The 24,410-nt window shown below is 52.0% G+C and overlaps 1 protein-coding gene across 9 annotated transcripts; it reads left to right on the top strand.

Moving 5' to 3' along the window:
• Positions 1-491: 491 nt before the first annotated feature.
• On the top strand, positions 492-24,396 carry RUFY4 (RUN and FYVE domain containing 4). Of its 9 annotated transcripts, none has more exons than XM_073807283.1 (15): positions 498-619; positions 722-2,029; positions 2,203-2,306; positions 2,477-2,561; positions 3,476-3,603; positions 3,722-3,828; positions 5,046-5,171; positions 5,513-5,619; positions 6,144-6,287; positions 6,761-6,830; positions 8,000-8,647; positions 9,372-9,478; positions 15,140-15,286; positions 20,758-20,868; positions 21,441-24,396. In XM_073807283.1, exons 5-15 carry the CDS (start codon positions 3,558-3,560, stop codon positions 21,541-21,543), a joined length of 1,716 nt encoding a protein of 571 aa, XP_073663384.1. In that variant the 5' UTR covers positions 498-619; positions 722-2,029; positions 2,203-2,306; positions 2,477-2,561; positions 3,476-3,557; the 3' UTR covers positions 21,544-24,396. The 9 variants fall into 9 exon arrangements, with proteins under 9 accessions (XP_073663389.1, XP_073663388.1, XP_073663384.1 ...); XM_073807284.1 differs by having other exon boundaries at positions 500-868; positions 1,085-2,029; XM_073807285.1 differs by having other exon boundaries at positions 500-1,261; positions 1,760-2,029.
• Positions 24,397-24,410: the final 14 nt, after the last annotated feature.

Below are 24,410 nucleotides of genomic sequence, written 5' to 3'. Positions count from 1 at the left end.
ACACACGCGTGTGCATGCCCACGCACACGTGCACACACATACTTGGTTTCACTGGCTGCCGCAGGGATAAGGGCAAGGGGCTGTGGCCACACCATACATTTTGAGTTGCCCAAACCCTGTGAGCCCCAGGGGGAGGGAGGTAAGACTCCAGCATAATCCAAACCCCACACAGCAAACAAATCTTAGGAGGCTGCAGCCTTCACAGCCCCCAAACAGAAAGGTAGGTTGGGATTACGCAGGGAGCCTAGAGCAGTGTTGCCTAGTCCCTGGTAACCCCAAATATCCCCTCCACTCCTCCTCCTTGGAGAAATCCAATGCCCACACGTAAACCAGGTGTGCTGGTTCACAGACAGGTGCCTCATCCGGAACAAACACCTGCCTCCTTGCACCGGCTTATCCCCACCCCTTTGCATCAGCTTTCCACTCGCAAGGCTCCAAGACTTACCCAGAACAGAGAATGCAGCGGTGAGGGCCTAGCTCCCCCACCAGCTTCAGGTCAGTCCTGGCTCTAACGGGGCCCTCCTTGACTCAGAAGGTCCCCTCCCTCCTGGCTACAGAGCCCTGGTCAGAAGCAATAGCCCCAGCTACCTGTGGGACACACAGTCAACTCCTGGACCAGGTCGGGGGAAATTCACTCTTTTCAGTGCCTTTCCCAGCAAGCCCAGCCCTGCCCCTCTTGGGTGGCTCCTAAAACCTCACCTGAACTATTTGTGCTTTTAAGAGTCAGGTCCTACATCACCCTTCTCCCAAGGGCACAAGACAGCCAGGTGAGACCTCGGCCTAACTCGCTGCCCCTTCACCTGGTCTTGGCTCCAGAGCCCCCCGACCGCTGTCCGGTGCTTTCCCAGCGGGGCTCTTTCCCTCTCAGGTGAGCCGGGCTCTGCCCGCCACCCACCCCGCGCGGCGCCCTACCTGAAGCAGTAGCCGCCTGCTCTCTGCGCGGCCCGAGCCCCGGGGCTCCCGGCACTTGGGCGGCGCGGGGGCCGGGGGGCTCCGCGGGGGCTGGGGGCTGCAGGGAGGCCCGGGCTCCAGCGCCTCGCAGCACACCAAGCTCACGGTGCAACCCATCCGGCCGGGGCGCCAGCCAGCCCCTCGCCCTGGCGTCCGCTCGGCCTAGGGAGCCTGCGACGTCGGGAGAGGGACAGCGACACCCCCAGCCCGTCCCCTCCCGGAGCCTCCTTGGCCCGCAGCTCCAGGAAGCGGGGGAGCACGGAGCCCGCCAAGGGGCGGTGACACGGGCGCGGACGCCCGGACGCAGCCAGTGAGGAGGGGCGCGGTGGCGCGGGGAGGGGCGGCGCGGGGTCTCGGGACCGACCGAGGCGGCGGACCGGCAGAGAGAGAGAGAGCGCGCCAGCGGACGCGACGGGAGAGGCAGGAAGCAGATAAGGAGAGATAATGAGGGAGAGACGGGGACACGGGGCACAGAGAGGGGGGACACAGCCTCTGCACGCGGGGGACCAAGTCCCAGAGAAGGAGAGACAGACGGGCAGGCAGTCCCCGTGGTAGGACAGAGCCAGGCTTGGGTACCGCGTGCTCCAGTGTTTACATGCGGTTCCTGGGGGGTTGTGAAACGGGTAGTCCTCGCAGATGCCCGCTCCTCTGTTCTCTGCCCCCAATACTAGCCCCTGGGAACCAACAGTGGAAAGACCCCAGCCTCAAGGCGACAAAGCACAGCCAGGGTGGGAGGGCCACAGTCCGCCTGGGCAAGCCACCGGGCCCCTTCCTGGACAGAGCATCTCACCAGTGCTTTCACTTTCAGCGGTGAGCCCCAGAACTGGGGGGATGGCACTGGTGATCAGCACTCACCGGGACCCCTCAGAAGAGATGGGGCGGAGGAGGGAGACATGAGGTGGGACCCTTGTCCTCCCCTCCACACCTGCACTGCACTCCAACCAAGTGACAGTAAAGGTGGGGCAGCCTCATAGCCTCTTTGTGCCACCTGGTGGCGATAAGGAAGAAAGACAAGAGCAAGTGACCGTGATGAGAAGGGGAGAGAACTCGCAGAGCCACAATTGCCACTACCTCCTCGGTGAGTCTGGGTCCCAGTCTGTGTTTGGCCAACAAGCGAACCCACCCCAGGTCTGCCTAAGAGGAACCATCCCCCGTCTCACCATTCTGCCCCGGTGCCCTCCAGCCTGCCTCTGCCACTTCTGCCCCACAGTGTTCCACTTCTGCTCTGAGCAAGATTTCCCCCTCCTCCAGGCTGCTGGGCTGGGCGTGAGTCACTTCCCAGGCAGCAAACTCTGGAAAAGGCTGTGCAGAGCAGTGCTCTGCTTTCCATGCCCCAACCAGCCAGGCCTTCCCAGGTGAGTAGCAAGGAGACCCCTGGGTCTGGGGGCGGCCAGGAGCAAGGGCAGAGGAATCCTGGGTAGAGGTGAAGAAGGAGAGGAGGTCCATCTAGGTGTCTGTGGAGTTCATAGATCATCTGAGCTAAAAGGAGCGGCAGAGACCCTCAGTCCAACCCCTTGGTCTACAGATGGGGAAATCCAGGCCCGAGAAAGGCGAAGGATGTGCCCCAGGTCACACAGTGAGCCAGCAGCAGGGCCAGGATGGAGAACCAGGTCTCTTGACTCCCAGCACTGTGCTCCCTGAACGCCATTCCCCACCCACCCTCCCTCGTTTACCTTCCTTTCCTTCTCCCTTCCCCTCCTCTGTGTCCTAGCGCTCCTTCACTCCCACTCACTCCCAAATTCCAGCCACCACAGCATGGGAGGCAGGACACCTGGGTCTCCCACTCCATGCCTGTCTTTACTTCCGGCTCTCAGAACAAGCCCACGGGCCCTCCGGGACCACAGTATTCCTCTCTGAGCCCTGGGACCCGCTGTGGGGGGAACAGGCTGAGATTCACTGGGGAGAGAGCAGTGGGATTAAAACCCTGTTCCCTACACACCCCCAGCATTCTGGCTCAGGCCCGACTCTGGGGCTTTGCCTTGCTTCTGCCTCCTTTTCCTCAGGAAACACGCATTTTCCATGCAGCTGGGGCCCAGGAAAGGATGACTGTGTGTCCCAGGGCTGATGACCGCTCTGGCAAGTCCCCTTGTGGGGGAGGGAGTGACAGCCCCTCAGCCCAGCGTCCACATGGCTTACACACATGAGCACTCGCAGGGCTGCTCACAGCCAGTCGGGGTTGAGAGCATGAGCCCTGCAGGCACAGGGACCTGAGTTCCAATTCTAGCTTCACCACTTAGAACTTTGTGACATTGGAAAAAACACTTACCCTCTCTAAGCCCCCCTCTCTTGGTATAAAATGGAGTCAATAACCTCCCAGGGTTATTATGGGGACTGAATAATACAAGGATGTCAGGCACAGGACACAGGGCCTGGCACCCAGGAACGGCTCCATAGGTGGGGACCACACCATCATCCTCCCGCCCTGCCTTACAAGAAAGAGCTGGGTCTTCTCCTACCAGTGAACTCGCTGTGTGACCCTAGAGACGTCACATTGTTTCTCTTGGCTGTGATTCTTCCTTTGTAGAAGGAGAGAGCTGGGCAGCTGAAGCCAGAAGCTCGTTCTTGGCCTCTAGACCCACAAGGAATCACGTCATTTTCAAATACTCATGGCAGAAGAAGGGGCTGTCTTCAAGATGACCAGTGACCTGAAGGGTGAGTGTGTGCTGAGAGAGTTTCTGGGGCCGAATTGGGGGAGAGGTGAGGGGTCTTGAGAGCCTTTCCTTCAGAGCCCTCACCGTCTGAGGTCTGATGTCCACCATCCTCCCCACAGCTGTCATCTCTGCCATCCTCCAGGGCTATGGGGGTGGGCAGCAGCCGGTGACAGACACCAGTGCTGAACTGCACAGACTCTGTGGCTGCCTGGAGCAAGTGCTGCAGGTAGGGCCCTCCCCTCCCCCCAACTCTCCCATCTCTCCAGGTCCCAGTAACCAATAACCGAATGGGCTTTCCCAGATCCTGAGGGAAGAGCCACTGCCTCTCTTCATTACCACGCACTACCTCATCTCTGTCAATCGGCAAACCCTTCCTGACATCTAACCTCACCCTTGGAGGCTGTCACTGTAGCCTGGGAAGTGAGGTGGGACAAGGCTGGGGCAGGGTTAGGGGGGGCTGGGTCAGGTGGGGCTGTCTAAAGACAAAAGTTTCAGAGGCACAGGTGTCCTCGGGCTGGCCTTCCTCGCTTCTGGTTAGAGCCCCAGTTATCACTATCACTAGCTTTTATTGAGCACATATTATGTGCCCAGCTAAGCCCTTTACATGCCCATCTTGTTTAATTTTCCTTCTAACCCACTGAGGTGCTTGATGACCAGCCCATCCCCCCCCACACACACACACTCTTCCTACTTCTCTGACAATGTACATGTACATGTGTGGTGTGAGTGTGCATGTGTGTGAGGTGTGTGTGTGTGTGGTATATGTTGTGTGCCTGTGTGGTCTCCTGCCAGTCTGCCCCTCATGTGCCGCACTCCAGTCACACTGGCCTCCTTGATCTTCCTAAAGCAGAAAAGCACCTACCTCAGGGCCTTTGCACTTGCTATTCCCTCTGCCTGGAAAGCTCTTCACCCAGAAATTTGGATGGAACCTTTTCTCGTTTCCTTCAGATCTGGACTTGAACAGAGCCTCCTCAGTGAGGCTTTCTCTAGACACCTTAATCTACATTTTTTAACACACACACCACACATACACACCACACACTCACACACCGCACACACATCTCACACGTGCATGCACACACCGTGCACTTTCCACTCCCTTTCCCCACTTTATTTTTTTCCTTATCAGTCAGTGCAATCTAACATACTATATGTTTTGCTTATTCCGTTTGTTCATTGTTGTATCCTCAGGGCTTAAAACAGGGCCCAGCACATAGTAAGTGCTCAATAAGTATTTCTGGAATGAATGAATGAATGAGAACACTGAAAGCTCAAAGAGGTCAAGCAGCTTGCTCCCGGTTACACAGCCAGCAGGGGCAGACCAGGACCTGAAGTGGGCCTGTCTGCACGAGCCCTTTCCGCTATACTGCTCAGCGTGCTGGAACGCAGACTGTTCTGGGAGGAAACATTTCCACACTTTCCTTTCCCTCATCTCGCTCCCAGTTTGACCAGAAAGAGCAGAAGAGCTTCCTGAGGCCTCGGAAGGATTACTGGGACTTCCTCTGCACAGCCCTGTGGCGGCAGCGGGGCGACATGGAGCCAGTCCACTTTGTCCACTCACAGGACAAGGTATCCAGGGCCAGGTGGCAGGGGGGCTGGCCTCGATGTGATGGGGTCATGCCCCCAGGTCCGTGACGAGGATGGCTCGGTGGCCGGAGGGGACACCGGCCTGCCCGAGGCTCCTTTCTCACCCATCCCAGCTCCACTGACCATAGCCCCCCTCACCTGGTCCTCACCTGTCGTTAGCCCTGCCCTCACACCCCTCCGGTCACCCCCTTTCCTCCCACAGCCTCAAGTCCCAGGACACCCTTTCTCATGCACCACTCATTCTAGCTTTTCTCCCTCTGTGCTGACTGCGTCCCCTCTGTCCTAATACCACCATCCCCCCACTTGTCCCGTGTGCTGTGCAGTTGAAGACCCCGCTGGGAAAAGGCCGAGCCTTCATCCGCTTCTGTCTCGCCCACGGACAGCTGGCCGAGTCCCTGCAGCTCTGCCTCCTGAACCCAGAGCTAACCAGGTGGGGCCACTGATACCATCCGAGCCCGTGGCCCTCCTTCGGGAAGATTCCTCTTTACCCCTAGAAGGGTGGTTTGATATCAAAGATGACTAAAATAGGGCTTCCCTGGTGGCGCAGTGGTTGAGAGTCCTGATGCAGGGGACACGGGTTCGTGCCCCGGTCCGGGAGGATCCCACATGCTGCAGAGTGGCTGGGCCCGTGAGCCATGGCCGCTGAGCCTGTGCGTCCGGAGCCTGTGCTCCGCAACGGGAGAGGCCACAGCAGTGAGAGGCCTGCGTACCACACACACAAAAAAAAGATGACTAAAATAAGGGTCATAAAGGGAAAGCCGAGGAAGAAAGGGCAGAGGGGAGGTTAGAGCCCCAGTCCTGGTAGCACCATGATGCTCGGCCTCCTGGTCCCCAAGGACCACCCTGTCTGGGGAACCATCCCACTGTGGTGTGAGTGGAGGTAGATTCTCTGAGGTTGGGGGTGGCAATAGCACCAGAGCCAAAGGCCAAGGGGGCTGCTCCCTGTTAACACAGGGAGTGGTATGGCCCCCGGAGCCCCCTGCTGTGCCCTGAACTCCAGGAAGACATCCTGGACTCCCTCTATGCTCTCAACGAGGTGACCTTCGACTTGGACCTGCAACGGCCAGACTTGGATGGAGCCTGGCCCATGTTCTCAGAGTGAGTGGGGGCAGCGTGGAGGGAAGCTTCTTTTCAATGCCTGCTCCCATTACTACCACCCCCCAAAACTAACACCAGGCCCTCAACCCCCAGCCCCATCTTTTCCTCCCTCTCTTCTTACTCCCTGACTCCCGATTCTCCACCTCCCTAGCCTTCTGTTTTCCCAGTGCCATCTTAGGATGTCCCATGGTGCTGCACAGAGAACACACTCATTAAAGAGTTGTTGGGTGGTTGGGGTCGACGGTTAGAAGGATGAATGGATGTTGAGATGTTGAAACGGAATGGAAGAATGGATGGAGGGTAGGATGCGTGGGTGGATGGAGAGAAGGATGCATGCATGAGGGTGGAAGGGCAGGAAAGTGGGATGGGTGGTGGGATGAATGGGTGGTTGGAAAGATGGGGTATCCTGCATCTGAGGACCAAGACCACTGCTGGAGAGAGGTCCAGGGTCCCCCCGCTTCTTTCACTTTCAGGTCCCGCTGCTCCAATTCCAACTGGACCCCGGGAAGAAGACCCAGAAAGATCAAAGATTCCCCTAAGGAGGTGCCTCTTCCCAACCTTCAGCCTAGTTGCCTCTTCTCTATCTCTGTTGGGACCCCCAGGTTGAGAAGTAACTGAGCCCTGACCCAGCTGGACAGAGAGGGAGAGGCCAACATGTGGACCTGGGGCTAGGGAGCCACAGAAGCCAAGACTCATATTCGTTAAGGTGGTGAGGATGTCAGGGAGAGAAGGGAACCGCTGGCAGCACCTGCAGGCGCCACTGGAGCCCCTGGGAGGAGGGAAAGCTGGGGAGGGCGACCAGAAGCTTCCAGGAAACAGCCCAGGGAGACAACCTCTGCTAGACAATTTGCAAACATCCCAGTTCAATTCAGGGAGCGATTGAAGAGCCAGATTGCCTGGTTGATATCCCAGCTCCATGCCTTCCTAACCAGGGTCCTTGGGCGCATAACTTGTCCTGCCTCACGGGGGGGATCGTGAGGTCGCACTGAGACAGCCCAGGTGCCGCACAGAGCAAGGCTCCTGCTCCGTGGCCAGTAAGCGGTAGCCTGTGGTTATCATCTTTCCACAAGCTTGCTTTGCACCCCCGCCAGCTTCCAGGCCCCAGGTGCAGATACTGTGACTCAGTCTCTGACCTAAAGGAGTTCCAGGTCTGCTGGGGAGACAGACCCTAAAGGAACACACCGCAACACAAGTTAAGTGTAGTGACCAGACACCCCCAGGAACGTGGGAGAACAGAGGAGGCTTCTTGACAGAGGTGACTTTTAGGGGCTGTCGGTCTATTTAAGCTTTCACCACAACCCTATAAGGAAGTATTATTATTCCCATTTTACAGACCAGAAAATGGAGACACAGAGAAGTCAAGTTCAGGGGGGAAGATCAGAGGAGAGTGGTGGGAAGAACTAAGGGGAAATCAGATCGATGCAGAAGATGGAGGTAAAGGAGGGAGAAGGATTCCAGCAAGAGGCGAGGAAGAAAAGGGCGTTGAGGAGCACTCTGCTCAGATCAAAGCCTGGGCCTCATGTCACCTGGGGTGTTTTTCAACATTCAGATTCCTGGGCCCTCCCCCAGATCTGCTGAATCAATATTTCCAGTGGGAGGACCAGAAATCCATATATTTAGCAAACCCACTGGATTAGGGCTGTGGCCTCTCCCAGGCACCAGGTTGGTGAATTGGTGCTGAGAGGGATGACGGGTTTGCGGCTTCTCTGCAGATCTCACCCACATATGGAGACCCCACAGGAGGCCACCCAGAGGAGCCACATACCAGGCAAGCCAGTTCCCTGCGAGATGCACCCAGGGAAGACAGGTTGGCTGGACTCCCCAGGTCCCAGCAACACAAGCATCAGCCCCTCTTTTTGGAAAAGAAGAAAGAAGATCCCAGGAGGCTTGGGCCTCCCCAGAGCATGTGGGAACTAGAGGGGGAGGAGCTTCAGCAAAACCAGGAGAAAGGAGCTCCAAGGACGGGGATGTGCCTGGAGAACTCAACACCTAGCATGCAGGGACAGGGCAAGGGGGCCAAAGGGACTCTGAAGGAGGTGATAGGGACAGATACTGAGGGCAGGGGGGTTTTGCTGAGTGCAGAGGGCCAGAGAACAATAGATGGGACTTATGAAGGGGAAGCAGAGAGGAGTCATACCCATAGGCTGCTGGCCTCCAGCCCCAAAGAGATGATAAGAGATGCAATGTCAGGGAGCCGTCAGGGCGGGAAAGTGCCCAGCAGCCCCAGGGAGTTCTGGGTCCTTCAGGGCCTGGAAACAAAGGAAGGCTCCACCACGGAGAAGCCCCAAGAGCAAATAGGAGTGACCAATGCAACCAGGAGAGAGGAACAAGCAGAGATGGCCTTGCAGGATGTGGTCAAGGTGAGAGCAGTTGAGCTCTGTACCTGTCTCTGCTCCCCATCTCTAACCTAGCCCACAGGTGGGTGTCTTCAAGGATGGCCCAGGGCCATTCCAGCCCACAGACCAATTTGCATTGGGCCACACAGGATCATTATGATCTGAGGATGCCTTTTAGAAGTTCTCCAGTTCATCACATGAAGAACACGCATTCTTCAGTTTACCACAATACCCACCTCTCCCTATTGCCTCACACCAGGCCCACTTTGTTCATCCTGCCCAGCCCCTGTAGGCATCTGAGTTTGTAATCCCTTCCCAACAGTTCTTCAGGGCAGTTGCTTGTTCTCAAGTTCCATAGCCCTCACTATTGGCAGGTGTCTTCCCAATATCTAGGCTCTGCTATTGCAGGCCCTACCTAATTGCTCCTGTAGATGTTTCCCTTCAAGGTCACCCAAATTGTTTTCCAGCCTTCCTTCAGCATCCTTCCTCGCCTGAATCTTCCAGATCCTTGAGGTCTGTAACTTCCATTCTTTAGCGAAGGAAGAAATGGTGGCTCCAGGCTCACCCAGGGGCAGAGCCAAGCACCACAGCTCCCAGCGCTGTCCCCAGTCCTGCTCTCCACCCAAGGGCTGTTTCACATGGCCTGGGGTCTCACGGGGGTGTTTGTCAGGTCAGGCCCCGGGCTGGGGTCTCTGCCCTCCTCCTTCAGCTTCCGTTTCCCCTCCTTTTACCCTCTCCCTGCCCTCAGAGTCTCAGACATGGGCTCCAGAAAACCAAGGAGCAGGCCCAGCACCAGGAACAGCTGCTGAAGGAGCAGGAAGGGGAGCTGAAGGCACTGCAGGAACAGCTCAGCAGGTAACCTAGGCAACCACCAGTGCCACGGGGCATGGGAGCCAGGAGGCCGGGGGGCAGGAGGCTCACATTCACGGTCATGCCAGCAAGCGTTGCACCAGGCCCTGTGCGGGCACAGCTCTGGCATGCCGTACATACAAGAAATTGTTCCCACCCTTAGGGTGTTCCTGCCCCCCTCCCCTCCCCTCCCCTTTGCCAGCCCCCTCCCTCGCTGGCCTCCCTCAGTAGCCCCAGGAGAGGTCTATGCGTCCCATCCCTCCCTTCCCTCCCACACTCACCTTTGCGCCCTTCTGCTGCCTCTTCTGGGCTCCCCTCTCTCTTTTCCATCCACACAGCCTCCCTCTCCCACCACACTCCTGCCCCACTATCTCTCTCAGTCTCCCTCTTTGCTTCTTATTTTCCTGTTCCCTATTGTACGGTCGCTCTTTCACCCTCTTGGTTACAGTAATCACAACTATCATCACTGAGCACTTACTATGTCCCTGGCACTGTTCCAGGTGCTTCCTGGTAACAATCTCAGGAGATCGGTCCTCCAAGGACCCCCACTTTATAGAAGAGGCGGCTAAGGCTCAAAGACCCACCTAACTCACCCAACATCAGCTAGTTAGTAGAGGAGCTGAGATCCAGACCCTACAACTGTCTCCAGAACCAGCGGGCCTACAAGCTGCCCCGTCAGCCAGTATCCCCAGTGCCGGTGTGTCAGTCTCCTGTCTCTCCCCTCAGCCTCTCTCAGCATCTGGCATCTTCATCCTCCCACCATCACCTTCACCTCAAGGGCGTGTTTTGTCTCTGCGTTCCCCCTCAGTCTCTCAGTGTCTCAGTTTCTTTGCCATAATTTATTTTTAAAGAAATTATGACACCATGCAAAGATCTTCCTTCGTCTGACTCAGTCTCTGTGTGTGTCTCTCCCTTGGTCTCCACGTGCCTCAGTCTGCCCGCCTGCCTGGTCTCTCCCACTTGACTGACACCTGCCCTGACCCCCAGGGGAGCCTGCATAGCTGTGATTCAGACTGAATCACAGAGCTGTCTACTGGCTGCTTAATAGACTGCGAGAGGCCCGGGGGCCCAGGAACCAACCCCAAAAGGCCCCCGGGGACTCCTCCCACCAGACTCTCAGCTGAGTCCTGTGGTTTGGTCAGGAAAGAATCCCATGATTCAGGCCCTAAGTGAGTGCAGGGGCCTTGCCCACTCAAGGCCATCTCTGGGAATCAAAGCAGGCTGGAGGGAGAAGCCAGGAGGCTCCAGGGAGACTGCCCAGCCCCAGGCTGCTCCCTGAGGCTGGGGGAGCCCTTGTTTCACAGACCCCTGCCCTGCCCCCATCATCCCGTCCATCATTCGGTCATTCCACAGACACTCGGAGCCAGACCTGTTCTATGTGCTGAAAATACTCTCACGGACAAAACAGATAAAATGCCTGCCCTTTTGGAGCTTACATGCCAGTGGGGGAGGCAGACGATAAATACAAGCAAGTAAAATGCGTAGGATGCAGGTTGGGATAAGTTCTAAGAAGAAAAAGATAAAGCAGGGAAGGGGAATGGGAAGTGTCAGGGGTGACATTTTAGATGAGGTGGCATGGCCAAGGGAGCCTCCCTGGAAAGGTGACATTTGAGTCAAGACCTGAAGGAGCTGAGGTCTGAGCCATTGGATATGTGGTCAAGGAATGTTCCAGGCAGAGGGAACAGCAAGGGCAAAGTCTCTGCCGTGGGTATGGGCATGGCATCAAGGACGCCACTGTGGCCCCAGTGGAGTGAAGGAGGGGAGGGCTGTAGGAAAAGGTCAGGTGGGTAACAGGAGACCCTAGCAGGTCATCAAAAGGACCCTGGCTTTGACTTGACTTTGAACCACTGAGAGTCCTGAGCAGAGGAGGGACATGATGTGACTCTCTGCATGTTAAAAATATGTTTCTCTGCTTTGAAAAAACAATTCAGTGGTTTTTAGTGTATTCACCAAGTTGTGCGTCCATCCCCACCATCAATTTTAGAATATTTTTATCACCCCAAAGAGAAACCCTGTACTCATTAGCAGTCACTGCCCATCTCTCCCCAGCCCTCCAGCCCTAGACAACTGCCAATCTGCCTTCTGTCTGTGTGAATGTGCCTATTCTGGGCTGACATGTGCTTCAAGGACTCACGCCTGCTGCTCCGTCGAGCTGGTCTGTAGGCTAGCAGGGGTGGAAGCGAGGAGACTGGTGACGAAGGGGAGCTGGGATGCACTGGAGGCATGAAGGAGCCGCTGGATCCTGGATCCAACGTGAGGTCGGGCTTCCCGAGGGATGGCTGTGGGGTGTGAGAGAAAGAAGGAAGTCAAGAATGACTCCCAGTCTTCGGCCTGACCGGCTGGAGAACTAGAGTCCCTGTGTGGCAGAGCAGGTCGGCAGGGAAGGCTCAGGCATTGGGTTAGGAGCCTGCTAAGTTCAAGACCCCTGTTAGACTCTAAGTGGATCCTTGGGTGGGCGGCTGAGTGTGGAGTTGGGGAGAGAGGCTGGGCCGGGGGACCCAGCAGAGAGTCATCGGAATGCGGTGGTAAGTTACAGAAGCCCCTGAGGCCTGGACAAGAACGCGTCCCCTGCCTCCTGGGATCCAGGGAACTTAGACAAACCCCTCACCCCTGGGAAAGTGGCCGTGGGCTTCGAGCTGGTGACGGCATCTCACCACCAGCAAAGAGAAGGACACGGGGGCCCAGGCGGTTAATGAACAGTATTTACTGTGCCTCTGCTATGGCCACGTGGGGGGACAGAAGGGAACAGAACAGGCAGTGTCTGCGCTCACACACCTAGGGAGATGTAGGGAGACAGACAATAGATCAACAAATGGAAATACGCTGTCAGGTGGTCATGGGCCCCGTGGGGACTAGAGAGAGAGAGAGGGACAGGGGAATCATCTAGAATTGGAGTCAGGGAAGCCCTGTCTGAGGAGGTGACATTTGAACAGAAATCCCAACCACAGGAAGAGCTGAACCATGCAGGTATCTCGAGAGGAGTGCAGCGGGGACCGGCAGATGCAAAGGCCCAGGAGACATGAGCTTGGGGACAAGCAGGCCTGTGGCTGGAGCAGAGGCTCCCACGTGGTGGAGAAGCAGAGGGCTCTCGTAGTCTGACTTGGGTTTCTGAAGGACTGCTCTGGCTGTGGTGTGGAGAATAGACTTAAGGTGGGCAGGGGTGCAGAGCCCCAGGCTAGACACAAAGGTGAGACACAGCAGGCCCCAGAGCAGACCAGCTGGGGGCTATAAAAATACACTTGGGCTTCTGATACCCACTCCCCAGCTGTCTGGCTGTGGGGCGCCAGGACACTGACCTTCCCTCTTTGGCCCAAGGTCCCTGATTTGCAAAAGGAGATGGCTGGATCTCTTGCAGCTCACATGATCTGTGAGACCATCTTTCCAAGCAAATGGATTTCCTCTGCCCTCTGGGTTAGACCTCAAAGCAAAAGAGATTAGGACAGGTACAAGTGGAAGGTCCTCAGATGGGGAATTAGGCAAACATCAAATCTTCCCCCCACCTTGGGTGGCAGCATTGAGCTCCTTGGAGGCATGTCACAGGACCATAAGTATCCACCCCTCTCTCCTACCTGCTACCCACTTAGCCCTGGTGCCACAAACCACCGGTGATCAGGGCCCTGCGTGGATGCAGGTGTGGGGAGGCAAGAAGAGATTAGAGCTGGACAGGCCTGCATTCAGATTTTTGCTCCCCTCACTTATCAAGCTGTGTGACCCTGGGCAAGTGTTACTCCCTCTCTGAAGCTCTGTTTTCTTTCCTGTGAAATGATGATCATATCACCTGTCCCATAAATTTGTGAAAATTCAATGAAACAAGGCTATAAAGCACTAAGCTCAGTGCCGGGCACCTAGTAGGTACTCAGTAGACTTTAATTCCTTCCATGTCCTCTCCTGCCCTAGGAGTGTCTGTCACCCCCATAAATACTTTAAATACTTAAAATGCTTCAATGGCTTCCTTTGCCCTGTGATCAAACTCCACTCCTTCTGGGGCCCCTGAGGGACCCTGCCTACCTCCCACCTTGCCTCCTGCCTCCCCAGCCCTGCCATTCACGGAACTACAGTGTCACTAGCCCTTCTTTCATTTCCTCAAACAAGCCATGTTCTTGCCAACTTGCAGAACTTTGCATGTGCCCTTGGCTGGCTTTACACGGCTACCTCCTCGTCTTTCAGATCTGCTTAAATGTCGCCTTGTCTAAGAAGACCTCCTGAGCATCCCCTCCACTCTGCATCTTGGCCCCTCCTTTGTCACTGTCACACAATTACCTTACTGGTCTATCACAAAGAAACACACTAACCTCAGTGGTCACATTAGGGCCTGGCCACACCAGAGACCCAGGGATCACTGGGCAAGTAAACTAGCTTAGGAAAATGAAATCCTAATACTAAGAAACGAAGAGGCTGAAGACTAGAATGTCCGTTAAAAGTCACTTCTCCCTAAGGCTGCGGGAACTGGCCTTTTGGGAATTTTGGTGGCTAGCTGTGTCGGTTTGATTTCATGGCCCGCTCAGCTTTCCTCCCTGCAGCATACTACATGGCTGAATTTTTTAAATTATAACTCAATTCCTTGTCAAGCCTCTTCTCCTCAAACACACTCAGCCAGGGGCATGGGTACACACACACAAACACACACACACACACATACACCCGCGCGCGCGCAAGCGCAAGAAAGAAAGAGAGAGCATCCAGAGATCACAGGATGGGCACGGCCGTTGCAACACCCGCCCATCTGAGCCACAGAGTAAGAGCCTGGGACCTGGGGTTGGGACCTTTTTATTTCCAGTCCATTACATTTCTTGGAACCTTCTAGGAAGCCACTAAAGACAAAAGCAAGAGGCAAGAATAGAGCTGAAGAGTTTCCAAGCCCAAACTGAAACGGAAATTTAAGAAAGCCATAGGTTAAGATGACTTTTTTAAATTGAAAAGACAATGTAATGAAATTTTTCAAAATATTTTAAAGCCAAAAAGTCACTTCAAATCGTGCACCACTTACTCCTTTTCCCCAAACACCACAAATGTTTTCGGCAGGCACAGCCCGTCTGGCCTGGGTTCCCAGACACCCACTTCCCCCCAGAGAGCTGCCAGGATTGTGAACATGCCTTCCAGAAATTACATTTTAAAATGGAAATGTTTAAAAAAAAAAAGAAAAAGAAGGAAAACAAATGAAAATGTTGGCTTGTGCCCTCTAACGGAACAGGCAAGGCGAGGCCCTGTTTTCACTGCTCTGAACGGTTGATGAAGAGACAATCTATAGGTGTCAGGCCACACAGTGCCTGGTTCACTGTGGTGTGCGTGTGGAGGGGGTGGGTGGGTATGTGTTCTGTACATGTGTGTGTGATGTGTGTTATGATGTGTGTGTGGTGTGTGTGTGGTATGTGGTATATGTTGTGGTGTGTGTAGTGTGTGTGTGCTGTGTCATATGTGTGGTGTGCGTACGTGGTGTCTAGTGTGGTGTGTGTGCCTGTATGTGTTGTGAATGTGTGCTGGGTGTGGTGTGTGTGTGCTGTGTTGTGAATGTATGGTGTGTGGTGTGCGTGTGTGTGTGCTCACTTCAGCTGCAGGGGGCATCACCAGCTTCCCTGGTGGGGCTCCCTGTCAGGCAGAGGCCCAGCCCAGCTCAGACACACATGCTGCGCTTTTCCCTTCACAACTCAGTCTTCCTTCTGCGCCCAGGTGTCAGGAAGAGAGGGCCCGGCTGCAGGCGGAGCTGGAGCACAAGCAACAGGAGGCTGAAAGGAAGGGTGCCATGTATGAGGAGGAGCTTGGCGGGCAGCGGGACCTGGTCCGGGCCATGAAGAGGCGGGTGCTGGAGCTGATTCAGTAAGGGTGGGACACTGGGGACGGGGGGCGTGGTACAGCAGCTCTGGACCTTTTGTATGTACTAACTCATTTTCTGCTTTCAGCCATCCCCTGCTGTTATTCCCTTCTTTGTTTTGTTTTTTTTTTTATAAATTTATTTATTTTTGGCTGCATTGGGTCTTCGTTGCTGCACACGGGCTTTCTTTATTTGTGACGAGCAGGGGCTACTCTTCATTGCAGTGCGCGGGCTTCTCATTGCTGTGGTTTCTCTTGTTGTAGAGCACGGGCCCTAGGCACACAGGCTTCAATAGTTGCAGCACGTGTGCTCAATAGTTGTGGTTCACGGGCTCCAGAGCGCAGGCTCAGTGGTTGTGGCACACGGGCTTAGTTGCTCCGCAGCATCACATTGGCTTCTTTCACTTAGGAATATGCATTTAAGTTTCCTTCATGTCGTTTCTTTTATTTTATTTATTTATTTATTTTTGGCTGCATTGGGTCTTCGTTGCTGAGTGCAGGCTTCCTCTATTTGCGGCGAGCGGGGGCTACCCTTCATCGTGGTGCACAGGCTTCTCATTCAGGTGGCTTCTCTTGTTGCGGAGCATGAGCTCTAGGCGCTCGGGCTTCAGTAGTTGTGGCACGCGGGCTTCAACAGTTGTGACGCACGGGCTTAGTTGCGCTGCGGCGTGTGGGATCTTCCTGGACCAGGGCTCGAACCCGTGTTCCCTGCATTGGCAGGCGGATTCTTAACCACTGCACCACCAGGGAAGTCCCTATTCCCATGTTATAGATGAGAAAACCGAGGGCCAGAGAGGCTGGCTTGGCCACCAAGGACACACAGCATATAAGTTGCATAGAGTCCTCTGCCTCTAAGGCAAGCTACCCTCCAACCCCCACATACACACACACCAACCAAGGTTAGGAGAAGGGAAAGGAGCCCATAGGTTAACCGAGAAGTAATCGCATGTCCTACACCTGCCTGCCTACTGGACTTCCTCAGACGACTGGGCCTGTGGCCCATCTTGGGTCAGCTGTCCTGGGTTCCAGAGGATGAGCTCACCAGGATTAATCCTGAACCACTAAGCTCACTGCAGGACGGATAAAATGTGTAAAACCTGCTTTCTACCCTTCAGTCTAGTGAGGAGATAACGCACTATATACATTATACTTTCACCTCCTTCAGGAAGTAGGAGACCATTGAACTCAGGTTCCATTAGAATCGGAAGGTTACTGAGGGATCATCTAGGACTAAATCCTCTTGCACAAAATCCAAGTGATTAAAGATGAGAAAAGGGAGAGATCAGCCTGGAAAGAAGAAAGAATTTAAGGAATTTAATTTAAATTTAATTTAAATTTAAATTTAATTTAAATTTAAGGAGCTGTCAACCGGGAGGAAGCTAATAAAAAATTAGCTATATATCTCACAAAAGAATTTAAGGTAGCTAACAATAAGACATATATATTGTGTATATGTGCATGCGTACACACATACAGACACACACACACACACACACACACACATATATAGTTAAAGAAAAACAGAAGATTTAATGAAAGATGAAAAATATATACTCCTGAAGTTTTAGGGTTAGAACTTAGCTCTGAACATCTTGATAGCAGGATGGAAAAGGGAAACACAGAAAGTTTCACTGTCCATTCAAAGGAGCAATACCAGTTCATCCGGAGGGACAAATGTTTTTCCTAGTGCTAAAGAAATTCATCACAAGGCCCCAAACCACATAACACAATGTTCCTCCCAGAAGCGTTGTGGAAGATATGGCCTTAAGCAAAAAAAAAAAAGATGGAGCATGAAGGTTGACTTCTGTGTCATGATGGTAGACTGACCACACGTTATCCAGTCTCCATCCTGAGATCTCACTAAAATGACTGTAAAAGAGTAAAACATAAACAGAGAGAAAGGTGAAGGAGCCAACCACAAATGAGAGATTTCAGCTAATTTCCAGAAGCCAGAAAACAGATGGAAAAGTGGATACTGGATTTAGCCCAAGTTAGAACTTCAGGGCCCAGAGACACCAAGAACACAGATGGCAGAAGTGAGATGAGGGGCAGAAATCAGGAAAATTAACTGATAAAGTCATTAGAAAGAGCAGTGTACAACCCGTGCTTTCTGCCTGCCTCCTCCACTGCAGAACATCTAACAGTGAGGGGCCTATCACCCAGGCAAATAACTAAAAGGTCTTTCTCTAAAGAAAGCCCCAAATAAAAGAGCAGAGCGTTCTGGCATTTGAGAGTCTGGAGTGGCAGGTAGCTCGCTACCCAATCCCTCCAATCATCCCCTTCTACTCCCTGGAACTCTAGCAGCTTTTATTGCCTCTTTCTTTTTTTTTTTTTTTTTTTTCCTTTCGCGGTACGCGAGCCTCTCACCATTGTGGCCTCTCCCGTTGCGGAGCACAGGCTCCAGACGCGCAGGTTCAGCGGCCATGGCTCACGGACCCAGCCGCTCCGCGTCCTGTGGGATCTTCCCGGACCGGGGCACGAACCTGTGTCCCCTGCATCGGTAGGAGGACTCTCAACCACTGCGCCACCAGGGAAGCCCCCGATCGCCTCTTTCTTAAACATGAAATGACAACCAAGGATCCCCAGACATTTGAAGAGAGGCTAGAAAATAAAGGGGAGTGACAAAGATAAACAAACAAACAAAAATGATCCATCTTCCATGATGCTGTGAAAAGCGACCATCAAAAGATGAGAAGCATTCTTGACAAAAATATGATCACTGAAATTATTTTTAATTCATTAGGATTAGAAGATAAAGATGACACAGTTTCTCAGAAAGTAGAATAAAAGCACAGATAAATGAAGACGTGAGAGAAATAGAGACATAGAGAATCAATCTAAGAGTTCTAATATCTTCTCCAACTGACAGGAATTCCAAAAAAGAAAAGAATAAAAAGGAGGTGATTATCAGATAGAAATATGAGACACTTTCCCAACTCTGATGGACATAGATCTTCAGATTTAAAGATTTCACTGAGTGACCAGCACAATAAAGGAGAGGGGTGGGTGGTAAACTACATCTAGATACATCATTGTGAAATTTCAGTAAAACAAAGATAAGGAGAATATCCTAAAAGACAGGTCCACTTATAAAAGGAGTAGAACCCAACAAATGTTAAGACTCAATGGTATAATCCTTTCAAGTTCTGAGAAAAACTAGCTTTTGCCCTAGAATTCTGTATCTAGCCAAACTAGGGAGTAAGTGGGGAGGTGATAGAGGAAAGACATTTTTTCAGATAGACAGGTCACATAAAATTCACCTCCCACATAGCCTTTCTTAGGAAGTTAATTAAGGATGTGCTCCAAGAAAACAAGGAAATAATCCAAGAATGGAGAAGAGGCAGAATTCAGGGAATAGTAGCTCTAGCCCGTGAGAGAAGAAAAGGGAATTCCCAAGATGACAAGGGGGCAGCAAGCCCAGGAAGCAGTCAGTTCAGGTTATAGCAGAAGTATTGAGGGCCCAGGAGGGAGGTCTCAGGGGAGAAGAGCATTAGAAGAATATCTGATATGATGAAGAATTAGGGGCGTGGGGGATTAGGCTATGTTAAAGGCAAGTCATGCAAAGAGCAAAGAAAGGCAATTAGAAAGTCCTAGAAAAACAGAAAATTTCCAAGAAGGGAAATGTTACATCTTAGCTTCAGTTGATGCAATATGCTTACATATTGTCTGATAATGTAAATACTATTCATTGATTTTTTTCAGTATTGGAATCAACCTAAAGACAAAGCACAGAAAACAATCATAATTATAGAACAAACCTAAATGTTACCACCTAAACAATATTAAGTATAGAACAGAATCCAACAGGAATTTCTGTGAAGATGGAGATGTCCTGATTTTGCCCTGTCCAATATGGTAGCTACTAGTCCCACGTAGCGATTGAGTACCTCAATGGCTGGTGCAACTGAAGTTTTAACTTTATTTAACTTTAATTAAGTTAAATATACACCTGATATCACTTATATGTGGAATCTAAAAAATACAACAAACTAGTGAATTAAACAAAAAGAAGCAGACTAACAGATACAGAGAACAAACTAGTGGTTACCAGTGAGGAAAGGAAAGGGGGAAGGGACAACATAGGGGTAGGGGATTTTTTTTAAAGGGGGTTATTATGGGATTACATGAAATCATGTGTGTGAAACTTTTGAAAATTGTAAAGTACTGTGGAATTTAAAGAATCATTAAATTTAAAAATTAATAAAATAAAAAGTTAAATACACATCTAAACAGCCACGTGTGGCTAGTGGGTACCACATTGGATGTTGCAGGAATAAATAAGTTAGGAGGTTGAGAAGGAGGAAGCTGAAGAGCAGGGATGCTGGCACCATCGTAGTACAGAACGGCAGTCGTATGATGCTATCTATAGTCAATGAATGAGTGAGAAATAAATGTGTGAGTATATTCTGTAAAATTCCAACAGTAACCAATAGAGGAACCAAAAATGGGGATATAAGTGCACTGGGAGGAAGGAGGAGGAGTTAGTGAGGATGGTAATAAATAACCCATATCCTCAAATGTTAAGACTTGATGGTGTAATGCTTTCAAGTTCTGAGAAAAGCCGGCTTTTGCCCTAGAATTTTATATCCAGCCAAACTAGGAAGCAAGTGGGGAGGTGACAGAGGAAAGACATTTTTTCAGATAGACAGGTCACATAAAATTCACCTCGCACACTGCCCTTCTTAGGAAGTTAATTAAGGGTGTGCTCCTTGTGATGTCAAGGAGCTCTATGGAAGATGTTCTTTCTTGATAAATCACGGAGGAGGAATATGAGCATATTACTTAAATATGGAAATAATATCAAGGAGAAAAAGCTAAAGCATGTAGGAAGTGGTTTGCTACTGAGTATGGGAAGGAGGTATATCTATTGCCTTTTGATATAAGTCCTTCCATACTGTTCGATTTTTAAATCGTACGTGTGTATGTCATTTTGATAAAAATGTTGAACAACCCATATTCTTAAACATTCTTTAAAACAACAGGATAGTTTTGCAGGAGCATAAATATATGTAACCACATATGTTACATGTCTTTCTCCATCACTATGTCTCTTTCTTGGTGTCTCCATCTTTCTCCATATTTGTCTCCCTCTCTGTCTGTGTCTCTGTCCCTGTCTGTCTCTGCATCTTTTCCCCTGTGTCTTTCTCTCTCCCTCTACATTGATCTCCCTGTCTGCTTCTCTGTGTGTCTCTGTCTCCTCCAACTCCCTGACTTCCTTTTTTTCTCTCTGAGTGCCTGTCTCTCCGTCCCTCTTTGTCTCCCTCTCCATTTCTGTGTCTCTTTCTGCTCCACTGTCTCTCATCTCTTTTGGTCTCTTTATGTGTATATCTCTGTGTGACTCCCTCTCTGTCTCTCTCTTCTTTGTTTCTGTGTATCTCTTTCTGTCCCTCTCCATCTCTCCATCTGCGCATTTCCATATTTCTGTCTTGTGTGTGTGTGTGTGTGTGTGTGTGTGTTCACCTCCACCCACCCATCAGAGAGAAGGATAACCTGTGGCAGAAGGTCCAGCATCTCTCTTCCTTGGCCCCTGGATGCTGTGTTGTCTGTAACAAGATCTTTGGTCGGCTGTCTCGGCGGTACCTGTGCAGGTAATGGGTGGGGGGGTACAGAATCCTTCCTCTGGGACAACCCAGTTTCCACCAGCCCACAGCCCGCTGCCCACTCCAGGGAAGGGAGGGACACAGGAAATAGGCCTTTATGAAAGGCCACTTAAAGCTGGCTACTCATTTTACCCGACACTGCAGAGACATGAACAAGAACAGTGGAAAGGGGGCAGACAAGGAATGGCATCTGGAAAATGGGACTGGGTAACCCTTCCACAAATAGACTGATTAATCGATCAGCTAATCTCATCTGGGAAGAGATTTCCTGTACAGAGGAATCTGCTTCCCTCACCTTGCCCTGGAAACACAGTGGCAGGACAAACAGCAAGAGAGAGGACAGTGGGCTGTCAGGAGAACCTGCCATTTGGAGTTAGAGGACCCTGGAGGGGTGGGGCATTGGGACCCCTTTTAGGAAAGGGAAGGCCTCCTGAAACAGACCCAGGGCTATTCTGCTGGGAGATGGGAAACACACAGGTGGACACAAAGATGCTCGAACCCCATGACCCCCTCCCCCATAGGCACCCACACATACCCACTCTTCCGCTTCTGCTCCCCAGGCTCTGCGGAGGCCTGGTTTGCCATGCCTGCTCTGTGGATTTTAAGAAGAAGGAGTGCCACTGCCCACCCTGCTCCCAGAGGAGAGAAGCCCAGGTCCTCTGACTGAGACCCACCCACCCCACCTGATCGGCCATCCCCTCGGCCCTTCCCAGCCCTCTTGTCTGACCAGTCCTGCTTTCTAGAAGTTGGCCATCTAACGTGGACAGCACTTGAGTGGACAGACCGTGGTGTGGAGGATGGAAGGAGCCGGGCTGGCAGTCAGGAAAGAGTTTCTAACCCTGCATCTCCCACTGGGTGACTTTGGCAAAGCTGTCAGGCTTTTTCCATAACATGAGGGAGTGGGCACCACCCTCTCTAAAGTCCCTGCAGGCTCAAAGTCCTTGTCCAAGAATAAGGCCTGGTGGCCCTGACGTTTCTCCTCTGCACTCCCTTCTCAGCCAGCCCATCCTTCATGATACATGGGGGCTTCCTGTCTGCAGTCTCCTTCGGAGGTCTGCTTTCATTCTAAACAGCTTTCTTTAGGTACTATTAATGTATAATACACTTCACATAAACCTGATGAGTACAGTCTGATGAGTTTTGCCTTTAATATACACCCTGAAGCCATCACCATATTCAAAATAATAGACACACCCATCAGCCCCGTTTCCTTGTGCCCTTTGTCATCTCTCCCTCCCCCCACCTCTCCCCATCCCCGGGCAACCACTTACTTGCTTTCTGTCATTAGAGACTAGTTTGCATTTTCTAGAATTTTGTATAAATGGAATCATACAGTATATACTCCTTATTATCTGCCCTCTTTCACTTGGCATAATTATTTTATCATCCGTGTTGTAGCATATATCAAGTTCCTTTTTACTGTTGAGTAGTATTCCACTGCATGGATATATCCCAATTTATTTACACATTCACCTGTTGTTGATACCTGGGTTGTTTCTAATTCCAGGCTATTACAAATAAGTTTCCTATCTTCACCTGTGTACAAATCTTTGTATAGACATATACCTTTATTCCTCTTGGGTAAATGCCTAGGAAATGAAATGGCGAGGTGGTATGGTAGGTGTATGTTTAACTTTTAAGAAATGGCTGAGGGCTTCCCTGATGGCGCAGCGGTTGGGAGTCCGCCTGCCGATGCAGGGGACACGGGTTCGTGCCCCGGTCCGGGAAGATCCCACATGCCGTGGAGCGGCTGGGCCCGTGAGCCATGGCTGCTAAGCCTGCGCGTCCGGAGCCTGTGCTCCGCAGCGGGAGAGGCCACAACAGTGAGAGGCCCGCGTACCACAAAAAAAAAAAAAGAAAAAAAGAAATGGCTGAGTTATTTCCCAAAGAGATTGTACGTTGTACCTTCCCACCAAGAGAGTGTGGGAGTCCCAGTTACTCCCCAGGGTGTTTGGTTTGGGGGGCAGGAGGGGAGGCTTGAGTCTCTCTGCCCTTCCCTTCCAACCACTATGCTGACTTGATGGGTCCCAAGTTGTGAGCACCCAGAAGAAGGGGCTGATCTAGGTAACTCTCTATGCAGTGCTTACTCAGCTAGACTTTAATATTAAAGACAGTTGATGAGGACTCGTTTAGCTCCATGGTACAAGATCATATCCCCTGACTGCCCAAGAAGTCTTACACGAATTATGATCATTCAGTGGTCACCCAGTTGTGGTGCTTTTGACAACGCTGTTTCAGAAGAAGTGTGGGCCCCACTGTATGACAAGGCGATTAGCTGCCCTAGCTGGGCTCCAGGGCAGACTTTGTGGTCCCCAAGAGGCATGCATGCTGTCTCTGTCCCCTCTGCCTCACGCAGACTGCCAAAGCCTCTGCCAAAGCCTCTGCAGCGGTTGGGCAACCCTGTCAATCTGACCAGAGCCCATGCACCGCCCCTTGGGGTAGGCCGCCCAAAGTTGCATCCCATTACCATCTCAAGAGGAAGAGTTTTGTAACAGCAGTTCCTGCCCTGGAGAGCTGGTGAGAACTTCTCCTTATCAAAGGCAGTGAGGAGGTGGGGGGCAGGGATGGAGGGAGTAAGGGGCAGAGCTGGGGCTCCCGGAGCCATCAAGGCAATAGAATCACCCCTGCCCTAAAGGACAGCGGTCCCTTTCTGGAGGTTCGACTTGCTCAGACACTGTTATTAGGGCAGGTTCTTATTACTGCAGAATACATCATATTCTAGTAGGAACTCCAGCATGGAGTTCAGACTTACCTGAGGAACTGATGGGGGAGAGGGGAGCTAGCTGAAGCCTATGTTCTACGAGGTAGCAAGATGCTCCTGGACAAGAACTCAGGAGGAAATCAGGGGCCAGGAATGGGGGAGCTTGACCTTCACCCCCTGTTTGGGAGGGATGGAAGGGCAATGCTGAAGACCAGCCTCTAGCTCAACACTGCCCCCCAAGGAGTCCCCACCAGGTCCAATGGAGAGCACAGAAGCTCCACAAAGATATTGGGAAGCTCATTAGGCTCTGGGGACCCTCCGGCGGAAGGTTCCACAAGGGTCACCATAGACTATCCCAGAGCGTGGCACTGAAAGGGCACCAGTTCCCCAGTGGTGAGTCCAGAGCACACGTCTAGCCCAGCAGTACCAGAGGAGCCCCTGGGGGACACCTCCAACAGACTCTCCCAAATTCCTGGGGCACATTCTACAGGGGGGGTAAGCCCTGCATGAACACACGGGGTCTGAAACAGTGCAATCTGGGTTATTGCTGTTGATGTGCCTTCATTTGTGCTCACAGGCTGGGGGTGCCCTGGGAAATATGGGCGACATAATTATTTCTTTAAATTAGATGTCACTCGGATGCACTAACGTACATTGGTTTCCTCACTTTGTCAGTTCATTCAGTGCTCAACAAAATGATATCAAGCACCTAGGGTTTGCCAAACACTGTGTGTGTCTGGTTTGGGGAGACGAAAATTTCATATATATATCTCTATATATATCTATATATATGAAATCCCTGCTTTCAAGAACCTCACATCAAGGAGGA

The sequence above is a fragment of the Tursiops truncatus genome, chromosome 7 (genome assembly GCF_011762595.2).
Source record: "Tursiops truncatus isolate mTurTru1 chromosome 7, mTurTru1.mat.Y, whole genome shotgun sequence".
NCBI classification, from domain to species: Eukaryota; Metazoa; Chordata; class Mammalia; order Artiodactyla; family Delphinidae; genus Tursiops; species Tursiops truncatus.
Note: the sequence above shows the minus strand (reverse complement) of the source record. Positions and strands in the feature narration are given on the sequence as shown.